Source organism: Salvelinus sp. IW2-2015, linkage group LG27, assembly GCF_002910315.2.
Source record: "Salvelinus sp. IW2-2015 linkage group LG27, ASM291031v2, whole genome shotgun sequence".
Taxonomy (NCBI): Eukaryota; Metazoa; Chordata; class Actinopteri; order Salmoniformes; family Salmonidae; genus Salvelinus; species Salvelinus sp. IW2-2015.
In genome coordinates, this window is record NC_036867.1 from 34,124,854 (window position 1) to 34,144,788 (window position 19,935).

General features: G+C 43.5%; 2 protein-coding genes across 3 annotated transcripts; both read right to left on the reverse strand.

Moving 5' to 3' along the window:
- Positions 1-1,155: 1,155 nt before the first annotated feature.
- LOC111953769 (transmembrane protein 237B) lies at positions 1,156-8,942 on the reverse strand. Of its 2 annotated transcripts, none has more exons than XM_023973259.3 (14): positions 8,742-8,942; positions 8,483-8,524; positions 7,061-7,092; positions 6,927-6,940; positions 6,747-6,818; positions 6,358-6,492; positions 4,236-4,335; positions 3,542-3,699; positions 3,153-3,276; positions 2,872-3,063; positions 2,488-2,561; positions 2,235-2,322; positions 1,918-2,039; positions 1,156-1,400 (listed from the first exon to the last, which is right to left on the reverse strand). In XM_023973259.3, the coding sequence occupies exons 1-14, from the start codon at positions 8,760-8,762 to the stop codon at positions 1,336-1,338; spliced, it is 1,239 nt and encodes a 412-aa protein (XP_023829027.1). In that variant the 5' UTR covers positions 8,763-8,942; the 3' UTR covers positions 1,156-1,335. The 2 variants fall into 2 exon arrangements, with proteins under 2 accessions (XP_023829027.1, XP_023829026.1); XM_023973258.2 differs by having other exon boundaries at positions 6,358-6,495.
- A 162-nt stretch (positions 8,943-9,104) lies between these two features.
- LOC111953357 (MAGUK p55 subfamily member 4-like) lies at positions 9,105-17,137 on the reverse strand. Its single transcript, XM_070435536.1, has 15 exons — positions 17,080-17,137; positions 16,831-16,952; positions 16,560-16,637; positions 16,344-16,427; positions 16,052-16,183; positions 12,784-12,865; positions 12,580-12,665; positions 12,383-12,449; positions 11,891-12,154; positions 11,265-11,513; positions 10,944-11,024; positions 10,690-10,783; positions 10,373-10,496; positions 10,092-10,226; positions 9,105-9,895 (listed from the first exon to the last, which is right to left on the reverse strand). The coding sequence occupies exons 1-15, from the start codon at positions 17,135-17,137 to the stop codon at positions 9,704-9,706; spliced, it is 1,848 nt and encodes a 615-aa protein (XP_070291637.1). The 3' UTR covers positions 9,105-9,703.
- Positions 17,138-19,935: the final 2,798 nt, after the last annotated feature.

Consider the following 19,935-nt stretch of genomic DNA (forward strand, 5'->3'; position numbering starts at 1 on the left):
AAATTATGTTTTTTGAAATGTTTACTAATTAATAAAAAATGAAAAGCTGAAATGTCTTGAGTCAACAAGTATTTAACCCCTTTGTTATGGCAAGCCTAAATAAGTTCAGGAGTAAAAATGTGCTTAAGTCACATAATAAGTTGCATGGACTCAGTGTGCAATAAGTGTTTAACATGATTTTTGAATGGCTACCTTATCTCTGCACCTCACACATACAATTATCTGTAAGGTCCCTCAGTCGAGCAGTGAATTTCAAAAACAGATTCAACCACAATGACCAGGGAGGTTTTCCAATGCCTTGCAAAGAAGGGCACCTATTGGTAGATGATAGGTATAAATAAAAAGCAGATATTTAATATCCCTTTGCACATGGTGAAGTTATTAATTATACTTTGGATGGTGTATCAATACACCCAGTCTCTACAAAGATACAGGCGACCTTACTAACTCAGTTGCCAGAGAGGAAAGAAACCTCAGGGATTTCACCATGAGGCCAATAGTGACTTTAAAACAGTTAGAGTTTAACGGCTGTGACAGAAAACTGAGAATGGATCAACAACATTGTAGTCACTTCACAATACTAACCTAATTGACAGTGAAAAGAAGGAAACCTGTACAGAATACAAATATTTCAAAACATGCATCCTGTTTGCAACAAGGCACTAAAGTAATACTGCAAAAAATGTGGCAAAGCAATTAACATTTTGTCCTGAATACAACGTGTTATGTTTGGGGCAAATCCAATAACATATTACTGAGTACCATTCTCCATATTATCAAGCATAGTGGTGGCCGCATCATGTTATGGGTATGCATGTAATCATTAAAGACTGGGAAGTTTTTCCAGGTAAACAAAAACAGAATGGGCACAGGCAAAATTCTAGACAAAAACCTGATTTCAGTCTGCTTTCCACCACACTGGGAGATTAATTCACAATAACCTAAAACACAAGGCCAAATCTACACTGGAGTTGCTTACCAAGAAGACCGTGAATGTTCCTGAGTGGCTGAGTTACAGTTTTGACTCATGAATACTTTCTGAAGGCACTGTATTTAATGGTGTGGTATATAACAAGACACAGCCATGCTGTTTCAGGTCAATACTGCGAATGGTATGTTTGGTTTAAAGTCCCCAAAATGACATATAGAAGCATCTCAGTGGGATAACATTTTTATTATTTCCAATGGTAATCAATACATTTGACAAAACAAGCACACATTCGGGTCATACAAAAATAAACTGATTATTGCCAAAAACAACGTGTACATTTTGTGTTGGCTGATAAAATACAGTTCAAAAAAATATGTGCAAGAAGAAAATGGAAAAACTATTCCTCAAGTAGACATTTCTGATTTCTCCTCTGGTCTCAAGGACTCGATCTCCATAGCCATTAGGAACCCTGGTTTGGAGGTAAGTGGAGAGAGAGATTGGCAGCCCATGTCACTTCTAAAGGCAAATGACATACAAAGCTTTTATACACATGAAAAATGAAAACACATCTCTGAAGGGACATTAACATGTGCGTCATTCGGTAAGGTTGCTGAGTGTGTGTACAATCCAGTCAGATTGCTGTGGTCTGTCTGAGGTGCTTTGTCCCTTCTAGTAATTATATTTCTATGGTGTATACAATTTCAGTATGGTGTATACAAAACATATTAAACAATTTTATAGAAACGTATTGAGACTGTGGTAACATATAGGACTGAGCACGTCAACAATGTCTGTCGCAATTTATCTACGCCTGAGTAGGTGGTGTTGTTTTAAGTAGTATTTTTTCTTTCGTCTCTGTTTGTGACTGTTGTGCAGTAAGTCTTGGTCAATGTCATATGGAACTACGTCTGTGGAAATATTAAGTTGCTGTTTGTTCAATTAAATCTAAAAAATGTTTTTATTTTTTTTAACTACTTCAGCCTCACCTTCGGTGTAGTCCATCTCAGGCCTAGTGGAGATGAAGATCCAGGCCATTCCTACCAGCACAGCCACCACCAGGTTCACTATGATCCACGGGTTCAGGATCTGGTGCTCTGACCCAGGAGGCCTGGGGAGGAGAGGGGTTGTAAAAGTCACAATGCTTTTTTGTTTGTTTGGCTGGAGTCAGAGGAACAGAAGAAAAGGGGGTTCTCTTCTCTCCGACTCCCAACAGTGATACTGCTGAGTAGGATAATCAATATACAAGAACTAACTTAGAACTACATGTTAATACCAAGACAATAAGAACAGTTAGTTAGCACACCATAAGGTCTCGTTAGCACTGGGGTACAGGTTGATGCGGTCACTGGTCATTTGCTGGCTGAGAGAGAGGACCAGAGCTGAGAAGTACACTGCAGGAGGAGAGGGAAAGTTACTTCAGTAAAATGACCATTTGCCAAGGCCAGAGAGACAAAGTGCTTGCTGGGCTGGATCATAGGCTGCATCATATACAGGTTGGCTCCGTCTGTCCTGAATGAATGAATTGAGTAACATACTGTAAAGATGTTTTCACTCACAGAAAGAGGCTAGAGCAACTGGGTCCAGGGTGACAAACTCTCTCATAGCCATGGCGCCTTTGGCCAGATTCACCCTGAAATGGAAAGAGAATGAGTCTCTCTCCACACACACACACACACACTGGGGAGGGACGGGGCACACTGGGGTATGTTGTAAAATGTGCAAGCCTGTAGCTAGAGAAGGAGATGTGTGTGTGTGTGTGTATGTGTTTGTGAGGGGGTCCATTGATGGAATAGAACGACAGTGCGTTGTATACATACACACACAAACACCTCCTAGCTCTAGCCACAGGCTTCCCATATTTTCACAACAATGGCCACATTTATTTTGGGCCTGAACCCAGTGTGCCACACACAGACTCCCACTCTCTCTCCCCTCCTTACCTGTCAAAGGCTGACACGGTGCTTATAGCCAGTAGCAGGTAGAAGAGAGACTGTGCAGGGTAGGCCAAGCTGTGGTACTGCTGCAGTAGGTTAGGCAGAGTAGTGAGATGTTTTCCTGCCAGGGCATAGATCACTATGATGTTCCACACGGCATAGCCTGCTAGGAAGCCGTGGCAGAACAGCCCAAGCCCCCTGTACATTAGAGAGATAGAGAGATGTGAGATAGAGAGAGCATACACACACACACACAGTCTTTCAAACAGACACCTGCACGCACACACCTGAAGCCACCATGTACCCTAACAGACACATCCTTGGTGGTCCACATCTGCTGGATGTCCACGAAGTTGTCCACCTGATCGCTGGACTTCGGTCTGTCTGACCGATCGGCCGCTTGAAACCTCTCTGAAAGTAAAACAACACATCATTATCCAACATATAAGACAGGACTCACAAGGATGTCCAAATAATTCATATAAGGCCAATTTCTCCAGACACAGAAACAAGACTAGTCCTCGACCAATTAAAGCTTCCAATGGAGGTTTTCCATATAAATTGCTTCATAGTCCAATACTAGGTTAATGAATCTGTGTCCTGGAAACCAACCTATACTCTTAAACTCTACCATGCACAGCTAACATAAAATAACAGAAGGAAGGGGGACACTCACTGCTCCCCTCTACAAACACCTTCCCCACAGGCTGGCTCTGTCCCAGGGGAGCAGAGAACAGGGAATGCCGGGGGATGGGTGACTGAGCGTCTGTGATGACGTCATCGTCCTCTACATCAAGCTCGTTGACGTACTGCGTCTCTGACACTTTCGACTTCCTAGGGAGTGACCACGAAAAAAGAATAGAAAGAACAAAAGCAAGGGAAACTGAGCTCATTAATAAAGCATATCATAATATCATAACAGAACCATACAAGTGAAAACATACCACACACATTTGACTCTACACCATAAATCAATCAAAGTTGATTTGTCACATACATGTGATTAGCAGATGTTATTGCGGGTGTAGCGAAATGCTTGTGCTTCTAGCTCCTACAGTGCAGTAACATCTAACAAATTACACAACATATACCCAATACACACAAATCTAAGTTGGAATGAATTAAGACTATATACATCATATGGACGAGCGATGTCAGAGCGGAACGGACTAAGATACAGTAGAAGAGTATAGAAAACAGTATATACATATGAGATGAGTAATACAAGATATGAAAACATTAAGTGAATGAGATACCATAGAATAGTATAGAAAACAGTATATACACATGAGATGAGTAATGCCAGGTATGTAAACATTAAGTGACTAAGATACCGTAGAATAGATAGGCCATATTATTGTGTCTCTTACTTCTTCCTCTTGGGTTTTTTGGTCACTTCTTCCCCTGCCTCTGCTGTGTTCTGGACCAGTCCATCCCCGTTCACCAGGTCAGCCTGGTCATCCTCCAGGTCTGAGACACAAACAAGCGAACGAACAACGCTCCACATGTAACTTAGTACATTTCACAAATACAGTAAGTACAACTATGACATATAGCCTATAAATGGTTTTGGTAAAACAGAACGGAATGTATTGAATATAAGTGGAATATAATCTTAACCATGCAGTAGCGATAGAATAAATAATACACAAACAAGATAATGTTTGAGTTAAAAGTAGAAAGAGTAGGTATATGGTTCCCCTGAGGCCTGTTGCTTACCTATAGTCAAGCCTGTTGTTTACCTACAGTTGAAGTCAGAAGTTTACATACACTTAGGTTGGAGTCATTAAAACTCGTTTTTCAACCACTCCACAAATTTCTTGAAAACAAACTATAGTTTTGGCAAGTCGGTTAGGACATCTACTTTGTGCATGACAAGTAATTTTTCAACAATTGTTTACAGACAGATTATTTCACTGTATCACAATTCCAGTGGGTCAGAAGTTTACATACACTAAGTTGACTGTGCCTTTAAAGAGCTTGGAAAATTCCAGAAAATTATGTAATGGCTTTAGAAGCTTCTGATAGGCTAATTGACATCATTTGAGTCAATTGGAGGTGTACCTGTGGATGTATTTCAAGGCCTACCTTCAAACTCAGTGCCTCTTTGCTTGACATCATGGGAAGATCAAAAGAAATCAGCCTAGACCTCAGAAAAAAACTGTAGACCTCCACAAGTCTGGTTCATCCTTGGGAGTAATTTCCAAACGCCTGAAGGTACCACGTTCATCTGTACAAAKAATAGTACGCAAGTATAAACACCATGGGACCAAGCAGCCGTCATGCCGCTCAGGAAGGAGGCGCATTCTGTCTCCTAGAGATGAACGTACTTTGGTGCGAAAAGTGCAAATCATTCCCAGAACTACAGCAAAGGACCTTGTGAAGATGCTGGCGGAAACAGGTACAAAAGTATCTATATCCACAGTAAAACGAGTCCTATATCGGCATAACCTGAAAGGCCGCTCAGCAAGGAAGAAGCCACTGCTCCAAAACCACCATAAAAAAAGCCAGACTACGGGTTGCAACTGCACATGGGGACAAAGATTGTACTTTTTGGAGAAATGTCCTTTGGTCCGATGAAACAAAAATAGAACTGTTTAGCCATAACGACCATCGTTATGTTTTGGAGGAAAAAGGGGGATGCTTGCAAGCCGAAGAACACCACCCCAACTGTGAAGCACAGGGGTGGCAGCATCATGTTGTGGGGGTGCTTTGCTGCAGGAGGGACTGGTGCACTRCACAAAATAGATGYCWTCATGAGGAAAGAAAATTCTGTGGATATATTGAAGCAACATCTCAAGACATCAGTCAGGAAGTTAAAGCTTGGTCGCAAATGGGTCTTCCAAATGGACAATGACCCCAAGCATACTTCTAAAGTTGTGGCAAAATGGCTTAAGGACAACAAAGTCAAGGTATTGTAGTGGCCATCACAAAGCCCTGACCTCAATCCCAGAAAATGTGTGAGTAGAACTGAAAATGTGTGTGCGAGCAAGGAGGCCTACAAACCTGACTCGGTTACACCAGCTCTGTCAGGAGGACTTATTGTGGAAGGCTACCCGAAACGTTTGACCCTAGTTAAACAATTTAGGCAATGCTAACAAATACTAATTGAGTGTATGTAAACTTCTGACCCACTGGGAATGTGATGAAAGAAATAAAAGCTGAAAAATCATTCTCTCTACTATTATTCTGACATTTCGCATTTAAAATAAAGTGGTGATCCTAACTGACCTAAGACAGGGAATTTTTACTTGGATTAAATGTCAGGAATTGTGACAAACTGAGTTTAAATGTATTTGGCTAAGGTGTATGTAAACTTCCGACTTCAACTGTATAGTCAAGCCTGTTGTTTACCTATAGTCAGGCATGTTGTTTACCAATAGGCAGGCATGCTGTTTACCTATAGGCAGGCATGCTGTTTACCTATAGTCAGATATGTTGTTTACATATAGTCAGGCATGTTGTTTAGCTATAGTCAGATATGTTGTTTACCTACGGTCGCTGCCTTTTTCTTCTTCTTCCTTCTCTGTGGTGCAGCTTCCTGCGAATCGGGGGTCAAGGCCTGGATGACCTCAGATGACCTGCGACTGCTCAGACCCCCCATCTGGGCCATCTCCATCCCTGAGTCTGCTGCACATATAAACAACACAACTCTCTTATTATATACTTGAGGTGTACTTACTATGTGGTTCAAGTCATTACTAGTACTTTAACTGTATATACATGATTATTTGACAGTGGAATGCAAGCTTTAGAGTTAACCCATAGCCTGAAACTTAAAGGCAAATTGCCTCCAAAATCTGGAACAACGCTGTTCACCAGCAGTTCAACAGAAGGAGCTCCCGAGAACTATTCCTTGGAAATATTCCTTTTCCACCCACCCTCTGGGCTTTCAACACCATCCACCTGACTCTTCGACTTCTTCCTCTTGCTTTTTGGGACCGGCATCTCGTCTACATAGGAGACAAAACAGGTTAAGAAAACTATATCCAAGCCAGCAGCGCCAACCAAAACTCTATAGTTAAATTATCTATTACAACATCCTTCTGAAGGCAACTCACCACCTGTATCTTGACTTCATGCAGTTGTTGAAATGCCACACATAAAAAAGGGAAAGAGAGAGCGTGAGAGAGATGTTCTGCTGGGATAAATGAGTTGAAACAGTATCACAACAGCATAAGGAGGCGAGACTCACCTTGACATGGGGGGCAGGGCACGCTGTCCACGCTAAAGAGGACAAGGAAGAAGAGAATGAGGCTTGGCCAACATCTTACATAACACACCTTAATGATTACTTAATATACTTCATTATATTCACTTATTTAACCTTTATTTAACTAGGCAAGTCAGTTAAGAACAAATTCTTATTTACAATGACGGCCTACCCTCCCGGCTGAACACTCCCCTAACCCAGACACCGCTGGGCCAATTGTGCGCTGCCCTATGGGACTCCCAATCACGGCCAGTTGTGACATAGCCTGAGAACAAACCAGGGTCTGTAGTGACGCCTCTAACACTGCAATGCAGTGCCTTAGACCGCTGCGCTCTTGGGAGGCCCTCAATCCATACATGCCAAGAGATAGGATCAGAGGGGAACCAAGGAACAACAGAACCAAGCAAGTGGTTGTACAAAGCTCTCTCCAAAACTTGCTTTCAAAGTAGATAACACTCCCAGTCACAAACAGTACATTTCTCCAAATTATCTCAACAATAAAATCCTCCAAAACTCAACAACCTGGACTCAGAAAACAGAGTCCTTCTCGTACAGAGAGAAGATCCAGCAGCACCAGGGCCCGGTTACCCAAAACTAGGCCCAGGACTGTGTATGAGAGAGAACTTACCGTGATTTGTTTTCTCACCATTCTATCCAAGAATCAGAACGGGCTCTGAGGATATTCCTGTGGCACTGCCTAATCCTGGGCTAAATCTGCAGTATGCATCTGCCAAGGTACTGGAATACCAACCAATCAAGGCATAGATCAGATCAGACTATTCAGACTTGAGGGATTTGACCCCTTGAGGTGAAAGTGACCCTCAACAAAAATAGCCTAGACTAAACGTGTGGCTCGGTTGGTAGAGCATGGCGCTTGCAACGCCAGGGTTGTGGGTTCATTCCCCATGGGGGGACCAGGATGAATATGTATGAACTTTCCAATTTGTAAGTCGCTCTGGATAAGAGCGTCTGCTAAATGACTTAAATGTAAATGTAAATGTAAACTACGACACATTTATTGATGTAATAATTTGGTGTAAGAACAATTTTGATTATTATTAAGGCCATATTTAATTTCCCTCTCATGTTGGGCCACAGTTTTGAAGTGACATAAGCAACGCCTCTTCATGGTGTTGTTGACCTTAACCCCTAATGCTGTATGGTTCTGCAGCAAGTTCCCCGTTACACCCTCTCTGATTTGTTGTTGTTGGGCCCTCTGCAGGGTGCAGAAACCAGAGACCTATGGGAACTGGCTGTCTGAGAGCAGTCTTTTGACTGGGCTTGTGCTCATAGGCTACCAATGTGCTGCATACTAGCTAGTTACAAGTCGAAATACTCTTAAGATTTATGATATGGATGGTCGTGTAAGTGTAATGGCGCATGCGCGGCTAATGGTCGTGGTACCTGTGGAAGAGGCGGGAGGTCCCTCCGTCGAGTGCTCTGTTCCTAAATAAATATTTTGATTAAAAAACATAAACTGCACACACTGGGCAACTGGAATAGGACAAAAATCACTAGTTATAACGAATTTATGGATACATAGTTATAGCTAACTAAGATATAGCTAAATTATAACTAGCTGGTCAGCTAAATTAGCTAGAGCAACCTTGTGTTTCCGACCGTTACAAGATCAGCTAGCTGAAATAACTAGCTAGCTACAGACCTGGAATCCTCCTGTGTCCATTTCTGCGGGATACCCTATTAAAACAACCCCGATAAGAGATAGCTAGTTAGCTACCTAGCTGTTAAAACGTTTTGGGCTGGTAACGTCTGCATGTTGGTTGCCACGCTGTTTACCCGACCACTTTGTTTACACTCGTTGCCTTGCCATTACAGTGATTTTTAGCTGAGAACACAAAAAGGAACTTCCGGTTTTCAAAATAAAAGCATTCTGTCTTTTACACATGTTGACACAAAATGCCACACAAACACATATTAAAAAACACGCGTTCACACACAAAATTGTATTTTTAAAATTGGTAACAGTATACATCACATATTTTAGCATTATTCCATATCCCATTATGTTACACAAAAAATATTCGGTATAATAATAGCCTGGGATTACAGCCTGTGCTGAAGGTATCCTTCAGTATTATGAAAACATTGTGTTCAATGGTGAGCACACAACTCCACTTACTTGCTCACCTTCCTACTGAAACATCGTACCAATCTAGAGCACTTGGATATACGTTCTTTGGCATTAACATTCATTTTATTAAATCAAATAAAAACAGAAATACAGAAATTCAGCATGGACAATTATTTGCTTTAATTGTAAACGAAAGATGAGAGGTTAACCTACAACCTCTCATAGCATGCCTATGTAGCACATCAATACATTATCTCCAACTATGCACACAATTTCAGAGAAAAACAGACACATGATTTTTGGTTTAATCCAGCGCCATCATAGCCTTGAATAGGCAAAATAGTCAACAACAGATTCAAGCAGACACAAGGACAGTATCTGTATGAGTCTCTCAAACTCAAACTCACACTAAACAAAACAAAACAATAAATCCAATCCAAAACAAATTCCACTGGAGAGCAGAGGGGTATCTTCAAAAGTAGCAACCAAAGGTGACAGACACTCCTCATCCATGTTGTTCTCCATTCCCTCTTTTACGATGCCCTGTTTGTTATCCTTTTATGTCCTCTCCTCTCCTCATTTCTCATCAAAACTCCTCTGTGGGTCATATCCAGTTGGCAGGAACCCACTGTGGCTCGTCCTGAGCCCTCCTCACAGTCAAAGAACTGGCAGTAGTGAGACTCCATCTTTCTGGCTGCCTCCTCAATCTCCTGGAAGTCTTCCTCCTGTTGGGAACAGAATAACATGACAGTTGGTCACTATCTTAAATATGGCATGATGGTCAGTATTTCAACCATTTGATCACCATAGGGATGGCATATTATTACCAGGTATCTTTGGAAAAAGAGGTTCAAACCGTGAGAGACTTCCTGGTCAATGAAAAAAACGGAGAAATGATAATAAAACCATAAGAGTGCTTACTTTGAAAGGGATGTTGACGTAGTAGTTTGTGGTGATCTGAGCGTCCTTTCTGGTCTCCTTCATGCGTTCTGCGGTGGGCGGCTTCACATAGATGATGTAGGCCTTGAGCTCATGTGTCCTCACTGACTGGATGGCCTAAAACGGGACAGTCATCATACATGGGTCAATTGAGAACTAATTCTCATTTTCAATGAAGACCTGGCCAAGATGCAACTGAGGTCAACACAGAGCTAACTCCACAATAAGGCCAAGTCAATGATGAAGCCCCACTGGGGAAGAACCCCAGCAGGACTCATGTGAGGCTCGATTTCGATGACACAGATCCTTCCACTGTTCAAAACATCCTTCACAGCATCAAGACTAGTGCTGTAGAAATTACCTTTGTACTCCCCGTTTTCCAGAAACCTGGTTTAAAACAAATGCAACACAAAACCCTGGCTTATAATCAGGTGGTCCACATCAATGTTATTAACTTACTTAATCCTCTTTGTCCCCATTAGGACATAAGGCCACGAGTCACATTCATATTGTGACAGTTGATTTAACAACATGTGTTTGTGAGAGGAAAGCGATAAGCTGTTATTCAGGGAGTACCTACTTGTTGTTGTAAACCATGTTCTCAAACAGTTCTCTGTTGATGAAGTGATACTCTTTACCAGACTCCTCATGGCTCTTAGCGGCTCGTGTCGTGTCTGGAGGAAGAGGGACAAATATTTCAAATGACATCATAGGAAGACAAGACGTCATACAAGACATCATAGGACGACATCAAGACATCGATTGTATCCATGTCAACAATGGAAGAAAGTCAAATAGACTGACAGGTTCACAGAGGTTAGGTGGTTTACTTACGAGGCCCTGCCCCTTGAAAGGTCACTGGGTTGATTTCGATCAACCGTCTGCGAAGTTCGTTCACTCTAATGCCAGAGGGACCTGAGAGAGAACAACACACTTGTGAGATCTCTGTCATGTCATCACACATATTCTGCGTCAATACAAGTAGAGACACACTGCCCATGTACAAGAACAGTGACACAACATGTGTCATACCGTCTCTGCCTTATTGGCCACAGAGCCATTTACGCGTTAGCACGTACTCATGACAGTCAATACATATTTGAATCTTGTGCCAATCTATTTGTGTAGCTGGTTAGTGTCAGACTGGTGAATTACCCACCAGGGCGACCAGGCGGTGCTTGTCCTGCGGGTTGCACTGGTATCGTACCACCTCTTCGTATGGGTTGTTGAGGGCACTGTAGCAGCTGCCGGAGCAGCGGGTGTAGCAGGACTGCTGACTGGAGCCTGTGCTTAGGGACTGCCGCCGACACAGACGCAGGCTACGTCTGAACCCAGTCAGATAGATCCCCTCGATGTTAGTGCTGAACTCACCCTCTAGGAGCGGGGGAACAGGGAGGGGGAGAGCACGATAATGGGATGAATGTGTATGTCACTAGACATGGTGTTGGAGTTGATTCTAATTGAGCTCAAAGGAGAGCTCAGTAGAGCAAGTTATGTTCACCTTCTCTTAGCTCCTCTCACATTCCAAATTGGAATTCAGAAATGATTGAGATAAAGTAAACAGTGTTATAGTTGAGTGATACTATATTTTGTATACCACAGGCTATACCTGCGGTATACATGATGAACTAACTTCAACAAAGACTTAAATACCAGATTCAAAATCTTCCTCTATTTTCCTCAGAAAATAGAAAAAAAACATACAAAATAATCCACCAAAGTCATCTTGAAGTAAACAAATGAGTGAAACAATATGATTTATTGTAGAGGAAATTACTCACAGGGTTTGATGCAGGTGTGCGGCTGGTAGGGCTGAGACCACCAGAACTCTTTCTGTTTCCTCCTGAGCAGGTTGGTGGAGGGGATAAGTCCAGCACAGGGTGCCGAGGTGCTGGGTAGTTTCTTGGCCTGCCACCAGAGGGTGTCTGACTGGTCCACGATCTCCAGCAGGTCTCCCTTCCTGAAGTCCATACCTGCCTCGGCGCAGGGGATGGCCGGGTCCTGCTGGGGACTGTAGTCTGCCATGACACGCACATACAGCTGGGACACCAGGAGACACAATACAACAGACAACAAGACACAAGGACAATGCAATGAAAAGATCTTTACTACAACACTGAAGACAGGAACTGTTTTCTTGGTAATAGTAACCTCCTATTGTCAAGAGAAATACTTTGGTTTTGGTGCCATTATGGTTCAATCAGCTTACATGACTTGTCTGATACTGTTACCAGGGAAGGGTAGGTCGGTAAACATGCCATTACTCAGTATCATCTGGTTGTTGACTGGGCTATCTGTGATGGGAACCACTTTGAACATGAGAGTGCCTTGAGACCGGGCCTGTGGGTCCAAAGACAGATAAACGCCCATGTACATCACTGGTGGATGAAGACGAACTACAGACACCATCTGTGTTGACTGTGTGAAATGTGTGCATGTTTGGGCAGCCAAGCAGTGTTCTGCTACTCACCAGTATCTCAATGACCTGCTCAGGCTCCAGGCCATCTAGAGAGTAGCCATTCACCTCTGTGATCCTGTCCCCTGCATGCAGCAGACCTAGAGAGAGAGAGGGGGAGGAGGGGCACAAATGAGAAAGAAGAAACAGATTAAAGACAGAGTGAGAGAGAGTGTGTGTGTGTGTGTGAGTGAGAGAGAGAGAGAGAGGTGGTCTCACCGTCGCGGTCCGCCAGTCCTCCATGGATCACCCGTGCCACAAAGATCTCCCCTGTTATCTCATTTCGCTTTATCGTGGCTCCCTAAGAGAGAGACAGAGAGGGGACATGAATCCAGGGTTAAAACATTTTCTTGTAGCTCTCACACATAGAGTGAGCCCCAAAAGTATTGGGACTTTGACAAATGTTTAGTTGCTTTGGCTCTGTACTCCAGGACTTTGGGTTTTAAATAATGCAATGATTATGAGGTTAAAGTGCAGACTGTCAGCTTTAATTTGCAGATGCACAAATATGATATTTGTGCATCTAACTTTCTCACTCATCATTATTCACGATTCATTCAGGATTATCGTTAATCATGGTAGCATCCACATGAATGTAGAAGTGTTTAAAAACATTATATTCTTATTTACAATAATAGTGACTCCAAAATGACACAATACATTATTTACCATTCTTCTATTGGGCACAAAATAATATGAAACACAAACATTACAAACAGGAAATGCATCCAACAAATGTTTAGACTCACAAGCTTGATGTAGTCATTGCGTGCTATGAATTTGGGACCAAATACTTAACTTTTTACTACTTTAATACACAAAAGTGAATGTGCAAAAACTGCTGTAATTTCTAAACGATTCACCCGATATGGATGAAAATACCCTCAAATTAAAGCTGACAGTCTGCATTTCACCCTCCTTCTATCATTTTAAATCCAAAGTGCTGGAGTACAAAGTCAAAACAACAAAAATTGTGTCACTGTCCAAAAAACATTTGGAGCTCACTGCAAACAGAGAATTATTGCTGGGGTGGAACAGCAACAATGACACATTTGGCCAATTACAGGTTATGGAGGGTGTCATGTGATATGAGATGAAAACATCATGAGTCAAAAAGGAATAATGGACGTGCTTTATTTACAATTACAAAATGAAATAATATGAAAATAACAGATGACATTCGGGAAACACGGAGTTGCATGAAACACAGAGGATGAGATTACCATTGAGGATGTAAACGCAACAATGAGCATAGCCAGCACATAACAATTGCGGGATGAATGGTGGGCGACATGATGGTGATGAAGATAACAGAAGAAAGGATAAATGCCTTTTGAAGCCGAGATCTCTGAGGGAATCTTGAGGAGAGGACCATTCCCTGAAGCAGAGGAATATAAGATCTCCTGAAGATACCAGAGCACCACTGTCCTCCTGGCTGGTTCACTTCCTCTTCTTCCTCTTCTTCTTCCCCTGGCTYGAGCTGGAGCCAGTCTTGTTGTGATTGGGGGCGGGCGGGGCAGGTGGTGGAGGTGTTGAGAGGCTGTTGTAGAGGTGGGGTTGCTGGGGCTGGGGTTCCACATGCTTCTTTTGAGATGTGGGGGAAGCACCAACATGCTTTTTGGGAGACATAGGCGGAACCCTGGTCTTCAACCCTGCTTTGGGTGACCCATTACAGGCTGGGGACCGAGGCTGAGAGATCTTCCCCTGGGATGTGGATATGCCATCCATAGAGACAATGAAGGAGCTGGAGGAGGTGGAAGAGGAGGAGGAAGAGGTGGACAGGGAGCATACTCTGGACTGGTGTGAAAGGGATGTCTGAGTCTTCAAGCTGCTGGCTGTGTGTTCTTGTACCCTGGCTGATATGTTGACTGGGAGGCTACTGCTGTTGGTTCCTCTGTGTGGTTCCGGTGTATCTGCTACCGCCCTGCTGGCAGCGATGAGTGTCTGCAGTCTGCTCACCACCTGGGCCAGCAACGTCAGGGCCTGGGCATTCTCCTGGACACTCTCAGACATGCGCTCTGTGGCGGCGGCCATCTTCTGCCCCAGCAGCCAGACGTCATTGGTGCTGTGCTCCATAGAGCTGGCAGCCTGCTGCACCGTGGACCTCAACTCATCCAGGCTCTTCTGCTTAGCCAGCTCCGCAGGGGGGTTGAGAGGCATCTCATCTACCCGCCGATGCTGCATGGGGCTGGGGGGAGCCGTGCTCACCCGGGGGCTGACGCTGTAGCTCCGGAACCGCGGAGGAGTTCCAGGGGGATGGTGGTAGTCACCCATGGACAGGTGGTATGCAGCCGTGCAGGGAGGGGTGAGAGTCCAGGGCTGGAGGGGTGGAGCGTGGTGTGGGAGAGGGGTCAGGATGTTGGCTGACTCTCTCTCTTCGTCGCTGTCTAGCTCCTCAATCACATTATCTCCAGAAGCAGGGAGGAGAGAGAGGTTGGAAAAAGGTAATCTATTAGCCTGAATAAGAGTAMAAGTTCCATTGTGTTGTATTATAATGTACTGAACTGATATGTATTGCAGTGTACAGCACTGTACAACTCATGGCAGTAGATACAGTATTGCATCATATTGTTTTCAGGGTCTTTTCAACTGTAGTTCTTACCAATGAGGACAGAACTACAGACCGAGGGGGCAGAGCGATTAAGACCTTCTTCTTTCCAGAGTGCATCAGTCTGGTACATTCTGCAGTTACTCATTGGCTTAAAATGTGGCGGAGCGCGGAGCTTGCCCAGGGGTGGTGGATCCGCAGAAGATAGCAATTTGACTGGTGGGTAGCTGACTCTCCTTGTGCTGGGCATGACTGGTCGCTCCCCGGGCACTACGTCCCCCAGAGCCCCAACACCGTGCCAGGGGCCCTCCACCGCCCTGGCCCCACCGTGGATCAGCCTTTGGCAGGTCATCTTCCTCAGGGTATCCCAGCGACTGCGAATCCCCTCTCCTGAGCTCCTCTTTCAGCGGGAGAGACAGGGCTAGACAAGATTACCTCTGTCTGAGACCACAGATACCTCTATAGCCCTGAAATATGGATCTGGGTACACAGGGTACTGCTAAAACTGTCTGCCACCAGGATTGGATTTAGATTAGTTCCAAATGGGTTCCAAAAGAGGTCGCAATGTCAGATGTGGATGGGTAGGAGCTTCCGAGTATATACAGCTTAATAACTATAGGAAAACATTTTGTGTTCAAATTGAGTGACTGGAAATTGTATATTTTGGTGTCCAAAACTGACCCATCGTGACACTAATCATAAGCCATCCTGAAATGGTGAAGTATTAAAACCATCTCTACTGCTATTACTCTGATTGAAATCATCTGTCACACAATTTAACAATCAAACGAATGACATGTTATGAAAGCATCATCTGCCCTTTCTTACAGCTTCTGTCAGGTCCTCAGGAGTTGATGCTTTGCATTCGGTGTGCATAAGATACAACATTTCTGTAACCTTGCATTAAAAACGTTCAGTTGTATCCAATCCACGACTCACCAGCTGCTGCTTGTTCTTCGCCAGACAGACTATCCTCATGGCCTCCTCATCGTCAGCGAGGTTGTCAGGGATAGGAGGCAGCACAGGGTCATAGTCCTTCTGGGCCACCGTATCATGGGCTGATGTCAGAGCCTAGGACAGAGCACAACTATTAAGTACATTCATTCATTCATTCATTCAGGCGAACTCAACACGCATAAATAACTCACACAACCCAGAAGACCTTAGTTACTGCAACAACAGACACAAAGGTTAGGATCATAGGAGCCCCTGTTGCCTCAGGATCTCTCACCTGGAAGTGTGGTCCCCTGAGGAGACTGTAAAGCTCCCTGGCCTCAGCAGAAGTGTTCCGAACTGTTCTCAGGTCAGCCAGAATCTAGAAGAGAAGCCGAAAGACGGGTTGGAACACAGACAGCAGAAGAGTGGACACGGGACAGGACTGACACCACTGACACTTCTGACAAGCCAATGAGGGAAGGAGGCAAAGCAGTAGAGGGAAAGGTCCTACCTGTTGGATGAGCTGTGTTGTGTACGGTAGGAAGGGAGCAGGAGGCTCTCTCTGGTGCTGCCGCAGACACTCATACACCTGGGTGGTGCAGAGACAGAGAAAAGGTTAAACCTACACCCAGAACAAGACAAGAGTATGGACAAACACAAGTCAAAGACACCCTCCACTCACTGGGTGGAGCAGAGACTYAGAGAAAGTAGAGATATAGTGAAATACAGCTTTTCTAAACCCAAAGATGAGAGTATATCACAAACTAGACTCCCAGACTAACTTGGAGCAGAGACTTAAGCCATGGGGCGTTGAGGAGGCTGTTTAGGAGCTCTGTCCCGTTGATTTCCTTCCTGATGGAATGTTTCACCTCCTCTACCACGTCAGACAGGATCTGCCTTAGGCCTGGAGGACAACACCAACAAAAACGTAATCGTAAAGATGAACAGCCATAGGATTATCACAACACGCAGGAGAGAAGTGCATTGCCATCAGCTAGAGGTTGAGAGAGAGGCTGTTTCCTATTACTGACCATGGTCACTCGGTCTAGGGGACGACATCACCCTCTCGGCTTCCACAGCCTGCCTCATGGTGATCACCCAGCACTGACTGCTGGYAATTCACCCCAACCCAGACCTTGGAAAGAGAGAAATTAACAAAGAAAAATGTAATAAAAAATAAACGAAAAAGAATCTTGCTTAGTAGTTKATCTAAAAACTGAATGATAACATCTAATCTTTGTACACATTTTAGATAACAATAACATAKCATTAATCCAGATCAATAAGACTCTGACCTCCAGACATAGTACATAGTCATCAGTTCTGCTACGATGGATGTTAACTGGGTGTTAATAACTTCCCAGGTAAAAACAGCCTCCACTGTCACATGTTAAAAGCACTAAGGGTCATTTAAATGCCCTGTGTGTGAAATAAGKTCAGGGTTCAAAAGTCAATGGCCCACTGAAGCYCAGTCTCTTCTAATTCCGTATTCTACGTGCCACCATGTCCCTGTGTCGGTCAACGTCACCCATTCAACAGAAAGAAAAAAACAATACTGGTGATGTAGTGTTACATCTTAAACCGAAGTATGGGGATTTTTCATCATGTTACTTAGATTGACGGATGGGTGCGTCAATTGACTCTAATATGTAGTAATAGTTGGATTAAAAACAGTGGATCCCCTTGGTGGGAAAACAATGAAAATCCCGAAAACTGTCAGAGTGAGAGTCTACTGTATCTGGGCTCGGTGCCAACTATAAAAGACTTAACACACATTCCTGCGGGCTCACTACTTACCTCTGTGGTCTCTTTTCTTGCAGTCCCTTTGACCCGCTTCCTCAACCCTGAATATTTAGCTCCGGAGGAGGATTTGTCATCTGTATAATACAGTTCACCAATTCTTGCCGCAGAGTGAGAATCCCCAGGGGACCCGCTGGTAACAGGTCTGTGCTTTTACTACGTAGCGAGCTGGAAAGAAAGGAGAGAAGAGTGTAATCCTCTCTCTATCCCAGTTAATCCTGGGCAAGTGAGCCGATGTCTCTCTCTCTCCGGAATTGACAGAAGCGTGTCCAACCTGCTGCTGGCCTGTCCAAGGCTGTGCTACAGCTCTGCTTCCAAAGCTTCAACTCTTTCTGCTTTTAAAACCCGCCAGACCATGGCCCAATAAAGCTTGTGTCGCAAATAGCACCCTTTTTCCTATACAGTGCACTACTTTTGACCAGAGCCCTATGGGCCCTGGAGGGCTCTGGTCAAAAGTTGTGCCCTATATAGGGAATAGGGCGCATTTGGGACGCAACCATGGCCACATAGCTACTCTGTGTTGAATAGACGGAAAATAGGGGATATCCCACAGTGTGTAATTAAACACATCACTGTACTGAGCTCCCAACAGCTGGAGGAGATGGGGACAGAACATGATGATGTCATTATATACTGTAGTACCCTACAACTACTTCTGCTTCTCTAACCATACTAATGATCACGGAAGTATGTCGCTCACTCGTCTCCTTGCTGTGGARTTATTTGATCAGAAACTGGTGGCCGATGGTGATTTATGAAGTAATCTGTCAGGGAAAAAATATGATTTCACGTTGAGGACAATCCAGAATTGATTTTAGAGATGAACTTTAACCTAAGATTATCTTGCTGCGCTGTAAAAAGCTTTGGCTTTAAAATTCTTATTTTTGTATTGTCATTAATTTACCCTCCCTCTGTGTAGCTTTTTAGGTATAGAAATAGGGCAAAGCTTAGAGGATTATCAGCAGCACTAGAGATATTTACGAAACAGTCATCTTTGACCTCTAATGTGACTGTTAAAACCAAAGCATTATTATTATTACGTTTATTTGTAAGGGATCATGTACAACACACCATTGCAACAGATTTAGCTAGATAGCTAATTTTCATCTGTAGTCCCTGGGCAGAAAACAATCAACATTAATACATCAATACAATGCTACAGTATAACACACTATATATATACATATATACAGTACCAGTCAAAAGTTTGGACACACCAACTCATTCCAGGGTTTTTCTTTATGTTTACTATTTTCTACATTACAGAATAATAGTGAAGACATCAAAACTATGAAATAACACATATGGAATCATGTAGTAACCAAAAAAAGTGTTAAACAAATCAAAATAGATTTAATATTTGAGATTGTTCAAATAGCCACCATTTGCCTTGATGACAGCTTTGCACACTCTTGGCATTCTCTCAACCAGCTTCACCTGGAATGCTTTTCCAACTGGCTTGAAGGAGTTCGCATATATGCTGAGCACTTGTTAGCTACTTTTCCTTCACTCTGCGGTCCAACTCATCCCAAACCATCTCAAATGGGTTGAGGTTGGGTGATTGTGGAGGCCAGGTCATTTGATGCAGCACTCCATCACTCTCCTGCTTAGTCAAATAGCCCTTACACAGCCTGGAGGTGTGTTTGTGTTTGAGTCCAAACTTTTGACTGGTACTGTATATACTTAAAAAAAATTGTAATTATTATTTTTAAATGCCTTTTTTGCATGTTATTTTGGCATTAATACATGTCACATATCAGTTTGTAAAAAAACTACAACATCGAGTTAACAAAGCTGCATACAAACATGGTCTCTTTTTTGCTTCTTGAGTAAGGCAGCTCCAGAATGCAGGTGTTTCAGCCTAGCTCAGTGTTTCTGTGGTGGTGGGGCAGCCAGCGGAAAATATGGAGTGTATGAGTTGGTAATGTTCTCTAACGTGTGCCGTGATTGGCTCAATGTTCTGTCACTCATGGGGACACTACCTCACCGCAAAATCTACAGGAAGAGCTAGAAAAGTCAAGCCCCTTGGATGCTGCCATAGAGTTAAATTAGAAGTGCCCATCCAAGAAGGCTCAAGGTCATTGTTA

Coding starts and splice junctions, on each gene's coding strand:
- LOC111953357 (XM_070435536.1), bottom strand. CDS start 17,137: ATGAGGCAGGCTGTGGAAGCCGAGAGGGTGATGTCGTCCCCTAGACCG. Junction 16,184..16,343: donor TCAGGGGACCACACTTCCAG/GTGAGAGATCCT, acceptor GCTCTGTCCTAG/GCTCTGACATCAGCCCATGA. Junction 10,227..10,372: donor CTCACATGAGTCCTGCTGGG/GTTCTTCCCCAG, acceptor GTCCCGTTTTAG/GCCATCCAGTCAGTGAGGAC.
- LOC111953769 (XM_023973258.2), bottom strand. CDS start 8,762: ATGGACACAGGAGGATTCCAG. Junction 3,277..3,541: donor GGTGTTTGTAGAGGGGAGCA/GTGAGTGTCCCC, acceptor TTTTACTTTCAG/AGAGGTTTCAAGCGGCCGAT. Junction 1,401..1,917: donor TGAGATGGACTACACCGAAG/GTGAGGCTGAAG, acceptor CCTCCAAACCAG/GGTTCCTAATGGCTATGGAG.